A 24,659-nucleotide genomic window follows, 5' to 3' on the forward strand; every position below is an offset into this window, starting at 1 on the left:
ATTTTTTTCTCGAAAGTGCGTAGGATTTTGAGGGTATGTCTATTCACCAAAAATGATTGTAATTGACCCCTGCAACCAATAATAATTTTTTCAGAATGATTTGAAATTTTTTAATAACTTTTTAGTGAAGCCTCAGCCAAGAAATTGATATTCTTGATTTTCGTTTTATTTTGGCTTGTAGAATTTCCCATTAAAATTTTTCCCAGGTGTGGCTGAACACCCTGTATAATTCCATTTATTTTATTTCTATCGTAACATAGGAAGGATTTCGAAACAAGTTCTGCAATAAATCGTGCATTTAAGTATTTCAACGATTTTTAAATAAGAAATATCGACGGTGTAATTAGACGCGAAACGAGAGTCATTCGCATTCGGAATAGTCCATTATCGAATAGGAAACCGTTTCACCGCGTTGAAGGTTTCCGTTGCGGAGCGCTGCGAATTCGAGATACGAAACGAAGGGGGTGGCGTTTTTATTTGCGTGTCAGAATTTTCTTTCTCGGGTCCCGGTGTACGAGAAAGCAGTCAAGTGCAGGAGAGACGCGTCAGGCTTGACTTTCTACCATTTCCTTAAGAACGACCGACGCTTTGAACGTTTCTTTTGCCTCGAAGCATCGCGACGCGGATATCAGCGGCGGCTGCTAACTGAAAATTACTCCGAAGCGCTACACGCCCCGGGGGATCGTAAGCTATTTTAAGAAAATTAATATTTAACGCGACGAACTACTCCGGTTTATTCCACTTTGACATCCGTTCGCTTCGAGCGAGACGCTGTCGCGAAAACAGTCGAATAAAGAAAATTTCTTCGAAGATGCTGGTGAAACATTTCATTTTTCTTGTATTAACCGACAACTGTGAAGTCGAGTCGATTATTAATGCCACGTTTAATTTTGAGAATCGTGCACACTCGAAATTCGACCGGCGACGTTCGGATGTTTCGTCGAAATAAAACTTTCAACGGGTTTTCAGGAATTTTCCCGACTAATTTAGTACCGCGGCTTCTACGCGAACACGAAACGAATCTCTTAGGATATATAATGTACGAGATACGTTAAGGTTTTAACTAGATCCCATTTATCCGTTAAATGACGCTATTAATTTATCTCTCGCGTAAACCACCTTAAATTGCCGACATTCTAGCGGTAACATTTTCTTTACGACGGAATCGAAGCGACTTATATTCGCGATTTTTCTCAGTCACTTCGCAAAGGAACTGCAATCCTTTCCGAACGTTGAAAATACAATGGTGATTTTCTTCGTGGCTGAAACAACAGCGATATCATATTGAGAACAAACAACAGCGACGCTCACCCCGCGATATTTCATATTTTCATCGTCCTTTTGTCCACACTTTGCTTTCTAAACCACTTCCTCTGTTTTCGACTTCTGTCCAGGCACCGGTTCAACGCGAGATCGATTTACATTTTGATTTAATTTAGTCCATTGTAAACTCGTAGCCGCTCGTTCGCGCGTGGCTGCGTCAGTTTCGCGAACGCGTCACCGGCTATTTTTCGCCGCGAAATTAAAACCGTTTACACGAACGGAACGAGTTACAGACGCGGAATAATATATTCAAGACTTCTATACGGTTTAATTATTTAAACCGGGACAGACAATTTTAATGATACGATCGAACGTTCTATTAAATAAACTTTCATTCATCTTTCGCGAAAGAATTTATTCCTGGAAACGTTGATGCAGGAAAATTATATTACTTTCTACATATTCTTCATTGAAATACGCGTCGTTTGCCTCTTGAAACATTGAAATCCTAAAATCCGTTCAAAAGTTATGATGTTTTAAAGATACGCATGAAATTTCAGTGAAACATATCAATGCTATGGTCAGACAGTATATTTTTGGTAAGGAATTTTTTTCTCGAAAGTGTGTAGGATTTCGGGGGTATGTATATTCACCAAAAATGATTGTAATTGGGCCCTGCAACTAACAATAATTTTTTTACAATGGTTTGAAGTTTTTTAATTTCGACGAAAAATTTGTCCACTTACTGAATTTTTTTCTCGAAAGTGAATAGGAATTCGAGGGTATGTCTATTCACTAAAAATGATTATATTTGACTCCTGTAACTAAATATAATTTTTCCAGAACGATTTGAAAATTTTTTTTTTCGCCGAAAAATTTAGGCACATTCTTGAATTTTTTCCCCGAAAATGCGTACGATTTTGGGGATATATCTAATCACCAAAAATGATTGTAATTGGACCCTGAAACTAAAAATAATTTGTCCAGAACGATTTGAAAATTTTCTATTATTGTTATTCGGATAACCGAGTGCCGGATAATCCGAACTGTACCAGTGTGAACCATTCTAAAAATCTCGATATTTCAATAAATACCTCAGCGAGTTCTTTTCATCGTTCGTTTCCATCCAAGTATGTTACATCGAGCCACGAATAATTACACGAAAGATTACAAACGACGGACGAAAGAAATGGCGTGTGCCTCGGCGACAAAAGGAAAACGGAATATCAAATAAGATTTTAATAGTATTTCGAAAGAACGCGGTCCCACGGCGAGGAGACAAGAGTTTAGCGTCGTTAAGCCTCCAACGAAAAATTAATAATGAAACACCCGCGGAAAGGTTCGGAGTCGAAAACCCTGAGGGAAGTTCTCGGTCGGCTGAATAAATGATCGCCATTTTTAGCCAGATTCTCTCTCTGCGATTCTGTCCCATCCTTTGCTCGTACAATTTTTTTTTTGTACGCGCCTGGCATTTCTCTTTCGCATTTTGTCCAAATGAAAACTGCTTTGAGCCAATTCGAAAAAGGAAAAGAACGAAACGCGAATGGATATGCTGGTCAACGTTGATTTTCTTACAACTTTTCACAAATTCAACTTCTTTTACAATCGTAATGTAATTCTAAACCTGTATGAACTTTTTGTTGAGTTTGCTCTTCCCTTCTCGAATACCTCGTTTCTGCAATTTTCTATTCCCGTGTAAACACTCGCGTGCAATTCGGCGTCGAAGCGAAATTAGAACTTTCAGCCCTGGAACGGCACACAGCTTTTTTCTGGACCACCGCAGGTCGCGTGATTTTTGCACGTTCTCGAGCGAGCAAAAAATTCTCCTTCAAATTCGCCGTAATATTTACAAGCATGCACATTGATCGCGTGCAAATTACAAATCCTTTTCCAGGTTAGATTCGTATGGTATTCGATATCGACGACCTTCGAAGGAGATACAAACCGATTTACAGTAAAATACGAGACCGTGGAAACAAGGACACCCGTCGTCGAAGACGCCACGGAACGAGATTCCGCCCTCGACGCGACTTATATCGGACTTTTGTCATTCTATGCCTCAAAGGAGCACCGTGGAAGACGCGAGAGTCGAAACTTTCTGGTGCCTTCGAGAAATGGCGGCCATTTTTAACAGGATTCCGGTCGTCCGTCTCCTCGTGTCCGCGACCTCTTATCCCTCTCGTCCCTTCAGGACACAACTCGAGACGCTCCTTCGATCGTTCGGTCCTCTCTTCGTTAACCTTTTATTTCCACGAAGTTCCACGTTCCGCTAACGATTATTTTCCTTCCTCTCGCGGATCGCTCGTCTCCGGGTCAAGTGCGCTCGATACGCGGAAAAGACGAGGAACTACGGTATAAATAGAAACAGATCGACTGCCATCTTCGTTCTCCTATCGAACCGGAGGAATCTTATCGCGTGATCGAGAATATATTTCCCAGTTATTGCTCGCGAGCCCGATTGTCTCCGGTTCCGCCGCGACCTTTCCCCCGCGAGGCTGCGTTTCCATCGACGACGGTTCGGCGGAAAATATGTCAAACCGATATTCCAGACGGTACGAACCTGATGCTTTTAACTCTCGATTAATTCTTACATTTATGTCAAGACACTGGGGGGATGCGATCGATCCTTTCGTTTCGTACGGCGCCATTTTCTACTCGCTGTTTCAAGAATCGAGACCCTTTTCTTTGCTGAAATATTAATCCATGGAAATGGAATTCCAACTTCTACTTGGACGAACATTTGTAGATTTATCGATGTAGATATTTTTGGCCTCTACGAAACACTGTGCTATAAATTAGTTAGTCGAAAATGTGTTTAGAATCGAACCCCCTTTCTTTACTAAAATTCATGGAAATAGAATTCTAATTTCTACTTGGTTGAACATTTGTAGATTAATCAGTGTAGATTTCTTGTCTCTTCGAAACAGTATGCTATAAACCTGTTAATTAAAGAAGTTTCAAGAATCGAGCCATCTTTCTTTACTAAAATCCATGGAAATAGAATTCTAATTTCATTTGGTCGAACACTTGTAGATTAATCAGTGTAGATTTCTCGTCTCTACGAAATAGCATGCTATAAACCTGTTAGATGAAAAATGATCAATCCTTCTTATTACATTTAATAAACAAGATGAACACATTTACTCTGTCACTCTTCCACTATTTCTGAGTATCATAATTCGTAAACATATCACCCACCTATTTTGTTTTAATCGATATTCCAAATTATAAAATTAACTATTTTATAAGTTCAATTAGGAGACACTAACTCTGAAGATTGAGTCACTCGTTGTTCAATTCGAATATCGACTGATGAAATAATTCATGCAACAAATAATTTTGATGCATCGAAGACTGTGCTTCAGAAATTTTTAACAAGAGCTCCCCATACGTATGTAATTGTGTTTGCAATATAAAATGTTCCCATTAAATATCTAGATTTTGATTCGTTATTAAGGAGCAAGAATACATTATTCATTCGAGTAACGAGTGAGCGTATCTATATATCGGTAAAACCAGACGTTCGTTTTGATGCAGAAACATCGTAGTCGAACCTTTACCTAGGAACGTAATCATTGCAGAACAATCTCCGAGCGGGTATCTGATCTCTTATTCAATATTTGTATTTCCTCGAGATACGTCCTGTGCATGGCATGTAAAAAGGACGAGAATACAGAGTAGACGGATGCATTGTTCCCCGCGTTCAAAAGCAGGCGATTCAATATCCAATATATCGGGTAGACAAGTAGCTACTCACCTTACAGAAAGTGGTGATGGAAGAGATCTGAAACAGAAGGCAGAAAGAAGCCATCAGTCGTTGGGAATACGGTAACACGGATAAATAATTAATTTACACCCTCGACTGAAGTGGTTCGATATTTGTATGTATTTCTCGTACAGTCATTATTCATTCCTTAACAAATATCGATACCCAATCACACTTCTAATCGAAATATAAAAACAATAAAATAGACGTCAGAAAAGATACGTGGAAGTCTTCAATTTTGTATATTTATCAGTTTATTTTCATTTTAGTGCGATTGAGAACTCTTACTTAAATTTTAATTAAAAAGATGCAACCGAAAATAATTTATCCAGAACGATTTGAAATTTTTTAATTTAGTCGAAAAATTTCACACCTTCTACAATTTTTTTCTCGAAAATGGGTAGGATTTCGAAGGTATGTCTAATGATAAAAAACGATTGTAATTAACCCCCACAATTGAAAATAATTTTTCCAGAACGATTTGAAATTTTTTTTCGCCGAAGAATTTCAGGGAAACATCAATAAACAGTCAGACATTAGATTTTCAGTAAAGAATTTTTTTCTCGAAAGTGCGTAGGATTTTGGGGGTATGTATATTGACCAAAAATGATTGTAATGGACCCCTGCAACCAGTGATAATTTTTTTAGAACGATTTGAAACTTTTTTTTTCGCCGAAAAATTTCAGGGAAACATATCAATGTATAGTCAGACATTACATTTTCGGTAAGGAATTTTTTTCTCGAAATTGCGTAGGATTTTGGGGGTATGTCTATTCACCAAAAATGATTGTAATTGACCCCTGCAACCAACGATAATTTTTTTAGAACGATTTGAAATTTTTTAATTTAATTTTTTAATAACTTTTTAACGAAGCCTCAGTCAAGAAATTGATATTTCTGATTTTCGTCTTATTTTGGCCTCTAGAACCTCCCATTAAAATTTTTCCCAGGAATGACCGAACACTCTGTATATCAATATTAAGAATTTTTACCTTTCAATTGCAATTGAAAACTCATACTTCAATTTGAAATATAGTAACCTGTCTTTTTATTTAAAATGGAAGTGTGAGTTTTCAATTGCAACTGAAAGGAAAATTTAATTCTTAATATTCGATTGTTAATTTGCCATTGCGATCGACGAATCGTAATTGTTGCAATTGATTTTTACGATTACAGTGGCCAATAGTGATTGTAATTAACTGCAGCTGATTTAAGTGGTAAAAATATGTATAATGGCGCTGTCTAACGCGCGTAGAGGTTATGTTCGACGCGAGAAAGGCGCGAGAATTGAAATTCAGAACGATGAAGAAGCGGTCGAAGCTGATCGCAACGTGTCCGAGCGAGAGCGCGCCGAAAAAGTTTCGGCCACGATTATCATAAGAACTTTCGCGACAGTAAAACGGGTTAACCTCGGCCTGCTTGAGAAAAACGGACGGGCATTTTACGTATTCCACGACGTTTCGAGAGCCGAAGTTCTGTGTACCGCGGCAGAATTAGATCCGAACCAAGTTGCCCCTCTGTCTGTTCTCGCCGCTTTTACATTTCGGTCGTACCTCTTGCTAACGACCTTACTTTTTTAAACTCTCAACGACCCTCTCCCCTCCCCTTTCGTTCACCTCACCCTATAGAGCACGGCGAATTTTGTTAAAAACAGAAATTCAACCGAGAAATAATTACCTTTCGCGTTGCTGTTTACAAAAGGTAACCGAATCGGTATTTATAATGGTTTTTTTTACGGTCAGAGTTCCGTGTGCCCGGGAACAATATTTAATTTCGTGAGAGAAAAAACGAAAGACCTCGGAAATTCCGAAAATTTCGAAACATTTTTGCCAAGACAAATCCATTTTTCGCGCGGAGATGGAAATTACCTTTCTAACAAAGTAGCTAGAAAGTGGCGTGAAATATCGAGGAAAATCTCTTTAATTAAAATTTCTCTGAAATTTAAAAATTAAATCGTTTTACCGTGAGCTTAAAAATTTAGTTTTTCGGTCCCATTTTCGTACGTTTTCTTGTCGAATAACGGATTAAATTTCGGTCGCATTTAACACTACGGATGTTTGATATTGGAAACGGATTGACCTTAATAAATCGGTTCTCGTCCACCCCATTTTCCAACGGTGACATTTCTTCGATAAATAAATTCTGCCTTCGACTTACTCCCGCGATCGTGACAAATTAGGCGCATTAAGGTCGGGCAAGGCTTTCGCTGCATGTAACTTTAATTTAACGAACGAAATCTGTTCGGGTCAAGGTTCAGGTCCCTCTAAATTACCAATGGAATTTCAATCCCGTTCTGGCGTTCGACGTTTCGACGGAGCAACGTGGACGTGTATATTGTAATATTAATTATATTTCGTGAAATTTGAAAGGGAATCGGAATATAAAATTAATTCCTATTTTTCAGAATTTCGTTATTACGTGAATTTTTATACCAATTATTTTTAGTAATAATATAATTACGTGGATGTAAATTTCCATTTTTACGTCGTGGAAAATTTAATTGAGAAGCGTCTTCCACGTCTTCGAGGATTCTTCGAGGAACGAGCGATTACCCTTATGAAATAATCGCACGTTCGGCTGGCTTTTAACGAACAGATTACTCGTTCGGTCGTTATCGTTAAAACTTCCAGATTTTCATCAGCCGGATGGAAAATTTAAGCATCGAACAATTTCCCTGGCTTGTGTGCCACGCAACCACTGGAACTTGACTTATCCTAACGTCACGTTAATACCCCGGCGAGGTAACTTGGCAACCCTATTGTTCACCCCTGATCGGTTATCCGCTTCACTATCCTCCGATTAAATTCGCTGATGAACTCGCGACGATAAAGTTCGGTCAAGTTCATTACGCTCCGTGGAGGATGTTCATTAAAACGTGGAAAACCAGCAGGAGCAACCGGGAAATTCTTTCCTCGGATGTTCATTATTATGCAGACTGTTCTTGCTGTTCCGTACATGCGAAAGTCTGGTTAGTTTTCTAAAGAAAAATTGAAATCAGTCTTAATAACAACTGACATAAATAATTAGAATTCTTCTGAAATATACAGGGTGTTCGATCAACCCTGGGGAAAATTTTAATGGGTGATACTAGAGGCCAAAACAAGACGAAAATAGAGAATACCAATTTGTTGATTGAGGCTTCGTTAAAAAGTTTTTTTTTAAAGAATTTCTTTCTCAAAAATGCGTAGGATCTCGGGGGTATGTCTATTCACCTAAAATGATCGTAATTGACCCTTGCAACTAAAAATAATTTTTTTAGAAGGATTTGAAATTTTTTAATTTCGCCGAAAAATGTAAGCATCTATTCAAAATTTTTTCTCGAAACTGAGTAGGATTTCGGGGGTATGTCTATTCACCAAAAATGATTGTAATTGACCCTTGCAACTAAATATAATTTTTTTAGAACGATTTGAAATTTTTTAATTTCGCCATAAAAGTCAGCACCTATTCAAATTTTTTTCTCGAAACTGAGTAGGAATTCTGGGGTATGTCTATTCACCAAAAATGATTGTAATTGACCCTTGCAACTAAATATAATTTTTTCAGATTGATTTAAAATTTTTTAATTTCGCCATAAAAGTCAGCACCTATTCAAATTTTTGTCTCGAAACTGAGTAGGATTTCGGAGGTTTGTCTATTCACCAAAAATGATTGTAATTGACTCCCGCAAGTAAACATAATTTTTTCAGATTGATTTAAAATTTTTTAATTTAATTTTGTTAATAACTTTTTAACGAATTGTCATTCAAGAAATTGATATTCTTGATTTTCGTTTCATTTTAGCTTCTAGAATCTCCCATTAAAATTTTTCCCAAGGGTGGCTGAAAAAGGGTACCCTGTATACAACTAATATTTTAATAATCGTCCCCCATTTCCACTAATATAATTTTCTATAAACGCACGATATAATTAACAGCAGCATTAAAACGATTATAATTCAGGAACGAGGTTAAACAGGGTTAATTGTAAACATGGACTTCTATATTATTCCGAGTACAAAATTTATGTGTAAAATTATCCTGAAATTTTATTTAACATCCAGTGCACGGCTAATGTAACTTCACGCGAATAAATAATTGTAAATGCTACATTCATTAGTAAATTGCAGCTAAATTTGCATGTATATCGATATCATCAGGAGTTAAACGCGACTTTCATTAAAAACTGTAATTCGATATTTCCGCAAAAATATGATGCAATTCGAGGTATATACTACCGGATGTACAAATAAATATATTTGAACGACACGATACTAGCTGCAATTAAATGCTTCAAGTAAATTTGCAAAATTGAAGTTCTATAATATATTTTAATTTCGCTTTGCAAAGTTTCACGTAACAGGATAGCACATAATATTGGACCGGGACGAGGCTGTAATTAAAAATTACCCTTTTCGTACAAAATGCAATTAGTCTTCGATTAAATATGCCGTTAATGAAAGCAATATTAATTTCGACTGGCAAGAAAGCTGCAGTTTCATGATCGAACGCCGTAGTCAAAGTAATAAACAAAAGAATGCTTCGACTAATTGTTCCAAGACACTTCTTTGAGCACAGCTAATGAGCGTGCAATGGAAAATAATGAATGAAAACAGACAGGAAGCACGAAGAATATTAATCGGTTAAATTCTTTGAGCAACGTCGATAAGAAAATTCCTTATAATTTGCACGTGAATAATGCCTGAAACATTATAATTTATCTTGTCGGAAAGTATTAACAAACACACGAGAATCTAGGTACGATTCGCCGCTATTTGCAAGCAATAACGCGAAATTCAATCAGAGCCACCGTCTCGCAAGAATTATTCAGAAATTGTTCCCCAAACGCGGCGTATCTTGCCAATGTATTCCACCCCCAAAATTCTCCCCGACCCCGAGTTACAAGTCGCAGTCGGTGGCATCACAGGAAACAGATTGCAGAGGATTTCTCGCGCGTCATTGGTCCGTTACACGTTTCTGCCAGCTCGAGTGGCAATCCTTATCTCCTCTCGCTCCCACCGCCACCCACCGTGTCCTCTTCTTTCCACCGTTTCCGCCATCTTTACGCGCGAGGGAAAGCGCGACGACCGGAAACAGCTGCTTAGAGCCGCGCTTCGGGACACATACTACGGAAAAGGATATTTTCGGAACGCGTATAACCGTCGGCCGAGCTCGGCCAACTATAAATCAGCGAGCACGAGGCGGCTTCAACTTATGCATCGATAGCAGAGTCTCCCTTCCAATCGCCTTCCTCGTCACACGCCCGCCGACACCGCTGGAAACTTGGGAATACCGTCGATTCCGTATCGAACTGTGCCATCTTTGCCCGGTTTTCCGGAGGAAAATCTATTTTCCAGCCTGGGGAAAACGAAACACCCGAGATCTCCCGTAATTTCGCGGTAACGCGACTCGGATCAAAACGCCATTTACGGGAAAAATGCTGGCTAGTGATTAGGCAAACATCTTGTATACAAATTTAAAGTCATTTTAGATTAAATACAGAATTTATAATCCAGTTTTATTACTGAAACTTCTTTGGAGTCATGGAGTCGCAATAAATTTAAAAATAAACATAGAAGACAGCATCAAAAATGATAGTTGATATATTCATCTGATGGGGGATGAAATGCCCTTTAAAATGAGCGTTTGTACGAGTCGATAGCTCAATTAGTTCCGGAGATATAAGGCTTCAAAGTTTTTGTTTACTTTTTATTGAACGTCGCGAGGTCATTGACCTCGCGCTAATAGTAAATATTACGTCACTCAAAAAATGACCTTTCACATAAATTACGATATCTCGAAAACGAAAAGTCCGATCGACAAAAACCAAAAACCATTTCAAAGAGGAAGCTTTGCCACTTCCAATGACGACTCAGTTATGGAAAAAACAATAGTAGTTTCGGAACTGCACGAGTCTAAACTTTGACTATTTTTAATGTACTACTAATTTCAGAGTAGAATTGAGTGAAATCTAGTTTAGTTTTTTTCTTTTCACTTTACCTGTAAATTTAATAATCCCTCGCGACTTTAAGAACATCAATCCCTTTTAAAAATTAGTTTCGTTGAGTATTTATGGATAACGTGTTATGATGGATAGCACGATTATTATTTAATGGCATTCTTGCACGTTTATCACTAGCCAGCGATCAATGTTCAAGTTTGGTCGCGTTAGCAGTGTCAGCTGCGCCTATAATGGATCGTATGACAACTCGGTATTATAAATTCAACGTTAAAAATGAACAGATAGAAACTCGGAGATACTGGAAGCTGTTTTTAATGATTATCTGATCCAGATAATGACCCTAATCTATATCATTAAATTGGACAATAAGTTGAAAGATTTAAAGTAGATTAAATATTCTTCAAAGGTCTATAATAATAATGCAAGTTTAAAAAAGCTGCAATTTAGCGTGTTTTAGTTTAATTTAAATTCCTCTCTGAACTCTGTACGCAGCTGGCAGTTTACGAGTAATTTGCATCTATAAATTAAAATCGAACATCTTTTATACCGATTTAGAGAGATGGGGGAATAAAAAGAAGAACAATTTTAATAGAAAATTGGAGATGTTAATGATCGTTCAACGGACGTGTTTACAGAAATTGGTATAATTTAAAATGGAGGATTTGGCATATCGATAGCATAGGATAAACTGGCATAATTAAGAGATGGAGCTTACGAGAAGGAACCAAAGAATTTTATGGCATGGAAGATAGGAATAAAGTAACAATTGCTTAAATTCGTGAAAAATTTTTTCGCTGATCCTCGTTAAATCATTGCAGAGGCTGCTGACGAAGTAAACGTCTCCTTCGGTTCCTGCTGAGCCATTCTAACTGAAGATCTTGGCACGACTTTCTTTCAATTCAGGAATTTCTCAGTGGGAAGAAAATTGCTATGGTATCCCATCCACCCAATTCTATAGATCACACCCCCTACAACATTTTCCTATTTTCTAAAATCGAAACGGGACTAAAGGGAAGACTATTCGACCACGTCGAGCATAATTAAATCTATTTTAATTCAACCATCTTCATATAATTTCTTTTCTATGAATAAGTATTTCTACCTGAAAAAAGTCAATAAACATGTTTGCAAAAGTTAACGTGAGTACGTTAAAAAATTCTCCATTTAAAAAAATATTAGCATTATTCCTTAATAATCGTGATCCAAATTTGGAATCCATCTGTCAAACAATATTCACTGACGAGAAACGGTTTAGCAATCGTAAACAATCACTGAAACTTCCACGGTGGCGTATGGAATTGATACCAGTGTACAATTTACAGTCGACACGCGAGACGTCCAAACGCTTCAAAGATGAAAGTTCACGAAACAGCGAAAGTTCAACGTCGCGTACGAACGTACGAGACTGCAAGAGTTCGGTGGCTCTTCGGTTCACAGTTCACGCAGTTCTCGGTTGGAAACTTCAATGAGTTCTGTTTCGAAAACTACTTCGTACGTTGTGTAAAAGTCCTATCTCGTTCTCCAAAACGTTTTCAGAGACATACGATAACCAATAGAGACTTCTCCGACGGTTCTTTGAATTCTTTGAATGTCTAAGAGACATACTTGCGGAGCTCAGAAAATTACTGCAGACTGGTCGATGTTTGCACCAATCGGGACAAACGAGCTACTGTTTTGGGTAGTCTGCAATGAACAATAATTTCTGGTGTGCCTCCTCTTTAACATGAATCTTTAATTTTACTGCTATCATTAGAAGAAAGTATCAAAACATGTTACAAAATTTTATTCGACGCTCTAAGATTGTTTTGAGGAGTCAGCAATGAGCAAACAAATAATTCTACAAGCAAAATTAATATTCTTATTACCAACGAATATCAATATATATTTTTGTGAAGTTCAGGTTGAAAATTACTGTGGACTGGTCGATGTTTCGCAGCAACCAGGGCAAACGATCGCAGTTATTCGCAGCGTGGAGCTCTGTAATCGGGCGTCGAACGCCTCGAAACGGCGGAAAAACGTTGAACAATCGCGCGACATCTGCATAATTCGCGACCCTCGAATTGGCCGGTCGCGGCGAGCCCAGATTAGATAATCGCGATTGAGCCGTCTCTTTGTCCCGTTCGTGACAGTTACGCGGGGAACGCGGTATCGATCGTGCCGTTTGCATGTGAAACGTCATCAAGAATTCGCGCTTCCAGCCAGTAACGAACGTTACCGCGAAGTGCCGTGCATTAACTGGAATCGTGCGTGCTGACGAAATGTCAGCAGTCGAGGCCTCTTCCGCGAAAATGCGCAATCCGTTCCCGCCCGGCCTTCTGCGAAAATCCGTTTTCGAGGCCCGCGTTGTTGACAACTTCCGCGAACGCGATTATTTCGAGCAACCCTTGTCCTCGCGGAACCTTCGAACTCTCCAAAACTAACTGGCACGGAAGAACATTTTTAAACACGGGTAACTTCGCGTGTTCGTTGCACGATACCAGGGAAATAATAATACTAATATTTGGACTGAGTGGGTATTTTATCATTTCCGATTCCTTACATTTCTGATAGGTAAATTAATATTGTCGAGTGTTCGTGTTTCGTGATAGGTCTTAAACGTGCAATAATAGAAATTTCATCGTATTTGTAGTATTTACTGTTTGATATTCAGACATTGGTCGTAGGAACGAAAATTAATTTTTCTTTGTAGAATCATGGGAATTTGTTAAGAAATTAAACACCGACTAGTTATACATAAAAAATTTACATTAAATTAAGCATGAATTACGTGATATCTCATTTTTTTCACAAATGGACTTACACCACTTTCAAAATAAACGGTCTATTTGTTTGTTGAACGCAGACTACCCAAAACAGTCAATTATTACAATTTATCCTGGTTGATGCAAATATTGACCAGTCGAAGAACAGTAATATTGAAACTAAACTTCGTCGATTATAAAATGTCTCTTCATATTCGTTGGACGCAGGAACGAATATTTTGTTTGTTTATCCCAGACTACCCAAAACAATCAATCATTTATCCTGGTTGGTGCAAATATCGATCAGTCGAAGTGCACTAATTTTCAAACTGAACTTCAACGTCGACTAAAAATGTCTCTTAATATGGTCATAGGAGCGAATATTAATTTTTCTTTGTAGAATTATTTGTTTAATCTCAGTCTCAGAGCGTCGAACAAAGTTTCATAACAGTCGAAATGCAACGTCTAACCGCAAAAAATGATCGCTGATTTCTCGATCGCGACACTTTCTTCTAATGGCAGGAAAATTAAAAATTCAGGTTAAAGAGGAGGCACACCAGAAACGATCGACCATTTGTACGTCGCTGTTGCTTGTTCCCGATTCACGCTGGGTCAGCATACGATAACGCTTCGACAAACATTCGTCACTGGTCGCCCGATCCCCCCGCCACCCCCGTCGTTGTTTTTACCTTTAACGAGCAAAGCACGCCAGGAATCCGCACACCTCATGGTGGGGGTGTCTAGACACCCAATCTCTTTCGCGTCTCTCTTCCACGCGTGACGACTTACATTAACGCGTCGCGTTCAGCCCCCGAGGCGGAAACCTGGTGCCAACCGCGGGGCACAACGCACGATCGAGGGACAAGATTCGAGAAAATGAGCACATATTTCCCCGGCGAGGGCGGTTGAATGCCGCTCGCAAAACGTCTATGCGTTCCTAAGACGTCGCCGCGGGCGTATGAAAGCGTTTTTAAAGAGAGCAATATTCTCGTTGCAAGGGGAACTGGGCGCATATCGGTGGAAAGGAAGCTGAAGGGAGTCTCGTATAAGTAGAATGACGTAATTTGGATCCACGAATCTAGAAAAACGATGGATCAAAATGTGTTTCAGCTATCGCGATTAATTTGCTTATTGATATACAAAAATCTACGTTTCGAGAAAAATTGCTATTACAGGAAGAAGTGAGCAAATTAGCAGTAGGGATGGAGAGAGTTTCGAGTCTTGGAAGTGTTAATTGTCGTGCATTGCAATCGAATAAAAATTACTTTGACCTCCAAGTATCTGTCGATAGGAAGTTTGAGTGTGATAGTGCGCGAAAATTCATGCAACAAAAGGTTAAACAAAGCCCTGGAGGTAAACACCGTCGAAGGAAATAGAAGTTGAAGGGAAGTTCGCCGTTTGTCGTTCGCGATGGAAATTGTTTGATGAATTTCTTGCTGTAGAAAATTGAGGCACGGGGAAGATGTTTGGCAGGTTTTAAGGGTGTCTGCGAGGGGATTAATAGCGTCAAGGGTGGAAGGTTTAATGCAGATTTGGGTATGTTGGCGTTTTAACTGGTGTTAGACGATGAGAGTAACGGTTGTAAAATTATCAGCAAGTAGTGACTACCAGAGTGTGGATGTTTATGCATTTGTAGAAAATTTTAATTCTCAAGAAACTATAGGATGCACAGAACCTGCAAAAATATTAGAAATAATTAAAATAAAATACGAATTATTGTAGTCAGGGCTTGAGACAACTGTAGAGCTTCTATTTCATTAATTTTATTAATAAAAATATATAAAGATCCGCAGTATAGTGATTACATATAGATGACTTAAATAATTATGTGCTCAAACGTTTCAGTCTAAACTGATATCTTCTTTGGTAAAATGTGAACGAAATTTCAATTTCAGATGATTCTAATTTACCACATTGTCCCTCTCTCATTATGCCAGAACTACGATCGTGCAATTCTGGCGAAATTAAACGTATATAGCTCTTAAGATTAATTCAATCGCTGTAACAGAAGCTCCATATTTTGAAAGCACAGGCTTTTCGAACGTGTTATTAATTATTGAGGAACCACGAATATTTCACTAACATTTTAATCCATTAACAGTCAATATTTCTCTGAAACTTTAACAAAATTCAAACTCATGCAAATGCAGTGATTCAAAAAAATCCACGTGATGGGTTTAAATAAGCGTGATCTCCAAATGGGGGCCATGGCAGCTAATCTGTCGAGGAATTCATCCCGGGATTCGGGAGACTAAGTAGTGCGGGCACGGCGATTGAAAACGAACGTAATCGATAACGGTCGAAGATAAAGGGTCCCCATTTGCGCCTCCATCCAAGATCTCCAAGCCACTTTTCCAGCTCCTTACGTGATCAATGGATACAACGAACTCGATTAAGAATTTCCCCGATAAAGGATTCTCATTCGCGGAACGAACGAAATAATTTTTCAAACGCGATATAGAATTCGCCGAAGCTAAAAATAAAATATCGTTTGCGCGATGTCACTTTCTCGCGGTCGGTTTCAGAAGGCGGCGGAGATAACTCGGCGACGTTATAACAGAAAAAGAATTACGGGGATACGACAGGATCCTCTGTACAGGGAACAACTATTCCGTTCTGAAATTTTCCAATAAACCCGGCGGCGTCCATTCAGCCGTAATTCCTCGTCTTTAAAGAATCCGTCTCTCGAGATTCCTTCCAATATCTCAAACGACGCTTTCTCCACGGCGATACTGCGTTTCACCTTTTAATCGTTCGCCGCATATACTCCGCGGGCTTTTAATCGTTTTCGGGCCATTCATCGGGCTGAAACGCGTCTCGGGAGGCTGGAAAGGACGCGGAAGGAGCCGAAAAGGCAAACGACTGGGAAATATCCACTCGAGGTCTCGTTCAAACGTCTCTGCGACGCCGACGACTTCTCGAATTCTTTCCCGCGGACGAAGCCGACCGAAAGATTCGCTCGTGCAGGCAAATACCGGATAACAAGCGACACGTTCCTCGAACTGCAATTAACGAACGTGGCCCATGTTATTGTCCCATCGATATTGTTCATTCAAAAGAAAACAGAGAATGTTTCTTTTCTAGTCCAGGAAAGTTGAGGTTGAGAAATTAATTTCGAAAGTGCAAAATTGCGTATGAAAATAATAAGAAATAAGAAGTTTTCGAAGGGACAATTTTGGTTTGAAATTGTACAGAATTTATTTCTAAATATACCAATAAAAAAATTGTGACCATACGAATTATAAAAATGTATACTATCGAACACTAAGAACAGTTTCGTATTGAAATTGTACGAAATTTATTTTTAAATATGCCAATAAAAAAATGGTAAAAAAGCATACTATCGAACATTAAGAACAGTTTAAAAAAAAAAGTTTCGTTTTAAAATTGTACGAAATTTATTTCTAAATGTGCCATTATAAAAAATGATAAAAAAGCATATTATCGAACACTAAAGGAATTTTGAAGCGAAGTATGCACGATTAAAAATTCATCGAAACAATAAATCGTTTAATCTATCAATTATTCTAGGCAAAGTATCCCGTTGTTGATTCCCTGCACAGTAAATATCGAAGAAATAAATACCCCGATAACGTGTTTCTATGCATTTTCACAACCCCCCCTCAGACCCTCCCTCGTCGAGGAATAAATAACGAACAACGCCGTTAGCCCAGTTCCCCGCGGTATTAATATCGTATCCTGAATGGAAACCATTATTTACTTAACAATGAAGACGTTGCATCACGGGTGAGATAAGTTATTATAACTCGGCGTTACGCGCGTTGCGTTACGTAATCCCGGTTATAATTATGGCAACGGGGGGGAACACAGGTTCGCGGAAATAAACCGGCGACGTCATCGTTCACGCCAAGGAAGAACCGTCGTGATATCCAATCGTTTATGCGTCGCGTTATTCGCGATATAATCGCTTGACGTCACGGCGGTTGCTTCATCAATCATGAAGGACCGACTGTGAGGCGGCGTAAAAGACGTCAAATCGATTATTGACATACCCGAACGAGAGCTATGCACGTCTCATTGATCGAAAGCTCGACTCCCAATCGACAAGCATGCAACGTATTCCACAATTTCGTCGGGGATATTCCTAACGCGGGAAATAAGGTATTCGACGCGACACGGATGAATTGCTAAAGGCAGGCCTGGGCCCAGAGCTCCTCGAACTATATTTGAAATTCCTCGATCGCAGGAAAAATGACCTTTTAATATAAAACATCAGAATATTTCCTAATAGTAATTCAGTGATTCTACGGGCCAACACAAGGTATCAAGAGTTTGCAGTCTTCTTTGGGCGTAAAATTTAAATCTCTAGGCCTGTATAAATTGCGAATACAGTGAAGTACTTCTGACAAAGTGCAATTTCAAAGTGCACTTTGACAGGCACACTTTGGAGAAAGGGACGTGTATAAGATAATAGAGGCTGTTAAAAATGGCTCCGTACAAAGTGTTTCTATCTTCGCTCGGAACAGAGTTATAGCTCGGCACGGTTACTAGAGCCACCTTGTCTCCTTGTAATACCTATAATTGTTAACGTTCTCGAAAAAAGCGGGTGTCGCGTGGAGATAAAAAGAACAGTTCCGGATTAAGCGGAATATGGTACCGTGAGTAAGTAGAACGTGGACAGAGTCGAGTAATTTTGCTTTACGAGGGCTGACTATAACGTCTGACCCAATACGAGTCGCAGCGAAGGTCTACTTTCCTCCTCGGAATAGTACGCCTTCTATTTTAGTACAATTTTAAATACGCGCTGATGCCAGTGACCCATTTATAGGACACGTAAATTTAACCGCGCATCGATCGCCTTTTTTTCAGGATTAAACGGTCAAACGTGCTCGAAAATGCAATAAAAAATATAGCATCTGATTCCTTTTACTGTTTCGTTAATTCTTATATTATATGTATAAAAAATTTACCTGATAGGTTCACTAATTACTTCGCACAATAAATTTAGAATATTCCATATTCTCTCTTTTCGAATGGTCAAAATAATTACAGGGCCAATTAATTTTATCTGGCGTAGAAATTACAATATAGACAATTTAATGGACACAAAAATATATGAATAATAAGCAAAATATAATATATTGAGACGTGTTCACGTATTGAAAATTTTCTAAAATTTTTTTCGTTTGCTCGTTCCCGATATGTGGGTTGGGAAGCAAAAATAATTATTTGACGCCAAATTGGTTCAACGAGTGTCGATGGCTCGGTCACGTCATTAACGAGCGCGATTCGTGACGTAATGGACCATTGAAAAATATCTCGAACTATTCCGTAATTGGTGCTTATTAGATAAAGCTAAAGCAAACATGCCGCGATGCACGTTAATAGCGGTACGTGGGGGCAATGAGAAAGAAACGAGCACGATTATCGCGTGAAGCACGCACACGTTCGTGGTCGTCTCTTTTTAGACGATTATATGCTGACTTCGACGTAAATACCGGTTGTTCGACCGTTCGTAGGAGCCTGAAATTATTAATAATCGGGTGCAGACACGTCCTATTACTGGACATCAATTTTTCAACGAATCACCGATCGGTAGCTAATAATTTCACGTCTCCCCGGCTTGTTCATTCGTTATAAATTCTAGTAGAAAAGCAAATACCTCGAAAACATTCAGGTCGTCGTCGATCTATATTCATTTTATATTCTCAAACGTCCATGAAATTGATTTCTAACATTTAAATTCCACACACTTAAAATTTTTAACTAATTTCATCTGGCGTAGAAAATTTAATGGGCACAAAATATAATATATTGAGAGAACTTACGAAGTTATAGAAAATAGGCATTGTATTTAGATTTATGTTGACATAAAATTTAATTTAATTAGGATTCGTCGATTCTGATCTTTTGGAAGAGCGAACGAACGATCGCAGTAGTTCTGTTTTTAATTTAAAATTGTAGATTTGACGGTATTTCGAGGTCAGGTCATATTTCTCTCGCGCCACGTATTTCACGCGTTTCGACCATTCCGAGATGCAACGTGTAGAACTCGGCAATCGGAATATTGTTGCCAGAGCCGATATTCGCGAGACACGCTTTCAACAAGGAGGAAGTGGTGAACTAGTTATCAAGGAAGGAACCGGTGAACTTGCCTGCGTACATTCAGAGGCCGGCCGGTTAGATTGAAACTGTCAAACTTTCGACGATAAGTTCCAAGTTTCTTAACGTCGCTTCCGGGCATGCTGGTCGGTCCAACAGACAGTTCGCGGTGATGTAGAAACTTCCTTTTTTATTTCCGCAATCAGCCGAGTCCCAACGAAAACGAGAGATATCATGGCGAGGATACAATTAACCGATGGAACCGATAATATCAATGAGAAATTTCCTCCTCCACGACTTCACGACGATCCAACGTTTCCAAACAAAAAAAACCGACAAATTTTCTACAAAACCATGTATTTTTACAATTGATTCTCAGAAACACGATGCACAATATAGTAGTTTGTGATTTTAATTTGTTTTCGATGGTAGAATAACTTTTGCAACAAATTGCTATCTTCCATATCCTGGCGAAGCTACGTGACGATCCAACGTTTCCAAATAAAATTTAAGACCGACAAATTTTCTAGAAAACCATGTATTTTTAAAGTCGGTTCTGATAAACGCCAGCAAAATATTCGTCGTGATGTACGATAACGATTTAAGGATTCCCCAAAACGGAAGGTTGCATAACACGATCCATCCAAAGGATCCTCCTTAACCAGGCGATTTGTTTCAGGCTTGTGTAACTTTCTAGTTGGTGGTTTTCGAGGGATTTAACCGGAGCTTCGAAAACTCGATGAACTTCGTTGCATCCTTCTGTAGAACGTAATCCTGCACGAGGATTTTGAGTTAAACCGTAATTAATTGGTCTGGACTGAGAGAAGTTATAACAAATACTGCCTGGTATCGATCGAAAGAAACCACGATTCAACGTTTCTGTATACCGAGAGCTTTGGTAAATAAAATAGTCAGTATTATTTACGAAACGATGGCTCTGTCGTTTTACCAACATCTCTGAATCAATTCATATATCTTAAAACAAATATAAGTCGACTTTCACAACGAAAGGCTCAACTGATTCTACATTCTCGATCCAGTAATTCTGAATCTAAAATTTAGGATTATTTGTGTACAAAGAAAATCTCGTGCCTGATCCTGGCTGCCAAAATCTATCTAACTAAACGCTTCTCTTGTTTCTCGAGACCTAATTGCAAGTATCGTGGAGGCTGCTTAATAAATCGAACCCCGTGAGCCGATGATTGCTTTAAATCACGTCGTCTCTGGCGAATTCGGCCCGACACCGATCCCAGCGCCGTCCATCTTGCAGAAGGAAACGGGGACATAATCGCGTTTCATTTGCCGCGTGGGATCTTAGAAGAGGCTCAGGGGCTATCTATTTCTGGCCGGCTATACGTTATCTTGTATCGGAGATAGCCGCGCGGGGAATGCATCGCGGCACGGTGCATGCTAACGATTTAAGGGCTGCGGATGTGCAAGGAGGTATCCTGCGCATGAATTAGGTCGCCAATGCCATGCAGACCTGGCTAATGTTCGCAGTAACGGCACTTCGGTTAATTTCCCCGAGCGCGCACGCCGCTCTGCTCTGCTCGATCGCCGTGTGCCCGCTTCCCTGTAATCGTCCCGATCGATTTGGCATTAAGGATGATTCGACTTGTTTCTACAAACAGACCCCGGGAATCTCCTGGCTCCGTCCTTTATTGCAAACGCGTTTGCTGCTGAGTCGCTGCACGAAAGAAACGAGTGAAATAGGTAATGGGAGGAAAGGAGTCCACTGAGCAGGTTATAAAAGGGTTACCTTACTGATGGAGTCCACTAAGCAGGCTCCAAAGAGTTATCTTACTGATAGAGTCCACTAAACAGGCTCTAAGAAGGTTACCTTACTGACAGAGTCCACTAAGCAGGCTCTAAAAGGGTTACCTTATTGATAGAGTCCACTAAACAGGCTCCAAAGAGTTATCTTACTGATAGAGTCCACTAAACAGGCTCTAAGAAGGTTACCTTACTGATAAAGTCCACTAAGCAGGCTCTAAAAGGGTTACCTTACTAATAAAGTCCACTAAGCAGGTCCTAAAAGGGTTGCCTTACTAATAGAGTCCATTAAAAGGTCCCCTCGTATACCTCGACTGTGGTTTATATACAGGGTGAGGCATTTTAAACAGGTCACCTGAATAACTCGCTTGTTTTTGAAGATAGGAGAAAATGCATTAGACCAAACTTATTTGGTATCGGGGGGCTCATAATCTGGTATTACCAATTTTTTTGTAGGTGGAGGCGTCAAGGAGATATGAAGGTCAACTTTGTTTTTTTAAATGGAACAGTATATTTTATTACTTACATTCTGATAGAGTGTTTCAAGGCGAATACAATGACCTATTATTAAGGTCATTCAAGGTCACCCAAAGTCAACTGCAATAGAAAATAAATTGTGTCAAAGCACTCTTCGAACACTTGGATACTTTGATACTGCTATTACAAGTGTTCAAAATGGCGACCTTGAACATGGATACATAGTCTAAATCGTTGCAATACTGATGACACTGCCTGGCAAATTTCATTTGTATCTATTACAGAGCAAGCTCTTCTTATACGTTCTTGCATGTCAAGTTTGGTAGTTGGTTTTTCGCGGTACACTTCTGCCTTTAATTTTCCCCACAAATAAAAATCGAGAGGTGTCAGGTCTGGGGATCGTGCCGGCCATTTGTTACTTCCTGATCGACCTACCCAAGAATCTCCAAATTTTCTATTTAGAAATTCTGTAACATTGCGTGCTGAATGAGCAGGGCATCCGTCTTGCTGGAACCACATGGATTGTCGTATGTCCAGTGAAGTGTCTTCTAACAATTCTGGCAAAACGTCTTCTAAGATTCTCAGGTACTTACTACTATTTAGCGTGCCATCAATAAAATATGGACCAATTATTTTATTATGAAGAAGACCGCACCAGACGTTTACAGACCAAGGTCTCTGTTTGTCGACTTCTCTCAACCATCGTGGATTATCTACCGACCAGTAGTGCATGTTGTGACGGTTAATTGCTCCATGGTTTGTAAATGTGGCCTCATCGGTAAATAACAATTTACTCAAGAACATTTCATCGTCTTGTAGTTTTTGTAAGCCCCATTCACAAAATTGTAAACGTTTTGTATAATCATTTTCAGTTAATTGTTGATGAAGTGATATGTGGAACGGATGAAATTTGTTAATGTGTAATATTCGTAAAATACTTCGTTGACTGATGCCACTTTCGCGTTCCAGTTGTCTTGTACTAACATGTGGATCTTGTATTACAGCTGCTACAATATTTATCGAGTTTCCATCATCAGTTGCTCGTTTGGCAAGATTACGTGTTTTGTTATCCACAGTTCCAGTTTCTTGGAACTTTTTTATAATGTTTGTAAAGACAGAAAGTGAAGGTCTATTATTACGATCGGGAAATCTTTCACTATACACACGTACCGCTTCCCTCATAATTCTATGACATTCACCATAAATAAGAACCATTTCTACTTTCTCTGCTATCGTGTAACGCATTTTAGAAAACTAAACACTTAGACTGAATAAATGTTACGAAGCTGTGCTCTAGTCGGTAGTAAAATTACCAATAATGTTTGAGGATACGGATAAGCGTACAATGTGATTGAATGTTTGTTTATCTTTTGTGACCCGTGTCACGCAATACACACACGTGATACACAAGTATTCGAAATGTACTCTGACACAATTTATTTTCTATTGCAGTTGACTTTGGGTGACCTTGAATGACCTTAATAATAGGTCATTGTATTCGCCTTGAAACACTCTATCAGAATGTAAGTAATAAAATATACTGTTCCATTTAAAAAAACAAAGTTGACCTTCATATCTCCTTGACGCCTCCACCTACAAAAAAATTGGTAATACCAGATTATGAGCCCCCCGATACCAAATAAGTTTGGTCTAATGCATTTTCTCCTATCTTCAAAAACAAGCGAGTTATTCAGGTGACCTGTTTAAAATGCCTCACCCTGTATATAATCAGGAGGGTCGCTCGAATACTTGCGAGAGAGTTAAGAGCGTAGCCCTCTGGTGGCGACTATGAAAACTACCATTCGACTCTTTCTGTTTCTTCGAACTATCGCGAGTTCTAACAAGAATGAAATCGAGTGAACTCCCAACCAAAGGCAGGCAAAATGTAAACTAATTACTTTAAAGATTTACAATTATGGTTACACCGCGATTGGGTCAATCGCTCAGTTTCTGACCACAATGGGGAAGATATTAATTGCACCGATTAACGGACGATTAACGACTGATTAAAATTCGTAACAGAGGGGACCAGCTTTCGAACAGAATTATTTCCCTGCGTCGAGAAACGGTCGCCGATCGAAAACGATCCGAACAACAGATGGATATTGGTTAAGCTCCCAAATATACGGCGAAACAATTACTGCGACTGTGATGGTTTGTGAAAGGTATCATTCACTGGTTCTCTTCTAACCCCGGGGTCAAACAATAGCAACAGTATCATATTGTCAACAAGTCAAAATGGATTCAAAACCAAACCCCTCCCTGCGTTGATTAACAAACACGCGCCCATATTTCTGCGCGACAACGCTCGACTTCGCGCATCGTGGGTCATAACGGCGATGTTGCTTTTTTGTTCGGATGCATCGGGCTATGAAATTTTGCAACTACCATGAATTCACCGGACGCTTTTTCAACGTATTATTATCTATTTCCATCGTCGATGGTCTTTCTAAAGAATAAAGCACTCCTCGATGAAAGAAAAATAACAGCAATTGGAGTTCTTTGAACTATTAATACAGTTTGAAAACTGGCGATACCAATGGTGAGAAAATTTGAATGAAACAAATCTAGTTTTCCAACGATATAGAGAGCTTTTCATTCTGATTTAAAGAAATGGCAATTTTATAATAATATTA

General features: G+C 39.1%; 1 protein-coding gene across 1 annotated transcript in view; it reads right to left on the reverse strand.

Annotated features, from left to right (window-relative positions):
* The window catches only part of LOC122399111 (neurexin-1), a 455,816-nt gene that overhangs the window by 206,856 nt on the left and 224,301 nt on the right, over window positions 1-24,659 (reverse strand). The window contains exon 7 of the mRNA XM_043399529.1: window positions 5,021-5,047. Within this exon, the coding sequence (XP_043255464.1) occupies window positions 5,021-5,047 (27 nt within the window). The remainder of the gene's footprint in view (window positions 1-5,020; window positions 5,048-24,659) is intronic.

This window comes from Colletes gigas, unplaced genomic scaffold, assembly GCF_013123115.1.
Source record: "Colletes gigas isolate AHSC1104 unplaced genomic scaffold, ASM1312311v1 Colletes_gigas_Sc00012, whole genome shotgun sequence".
NCBI classification, from domain to species: domain Eukaryota; kingdom Metazoa; phylum Arthropoda; class Insecta; order Hymenoptera; family Colletidae; genus Colletes; species Colletes gigas.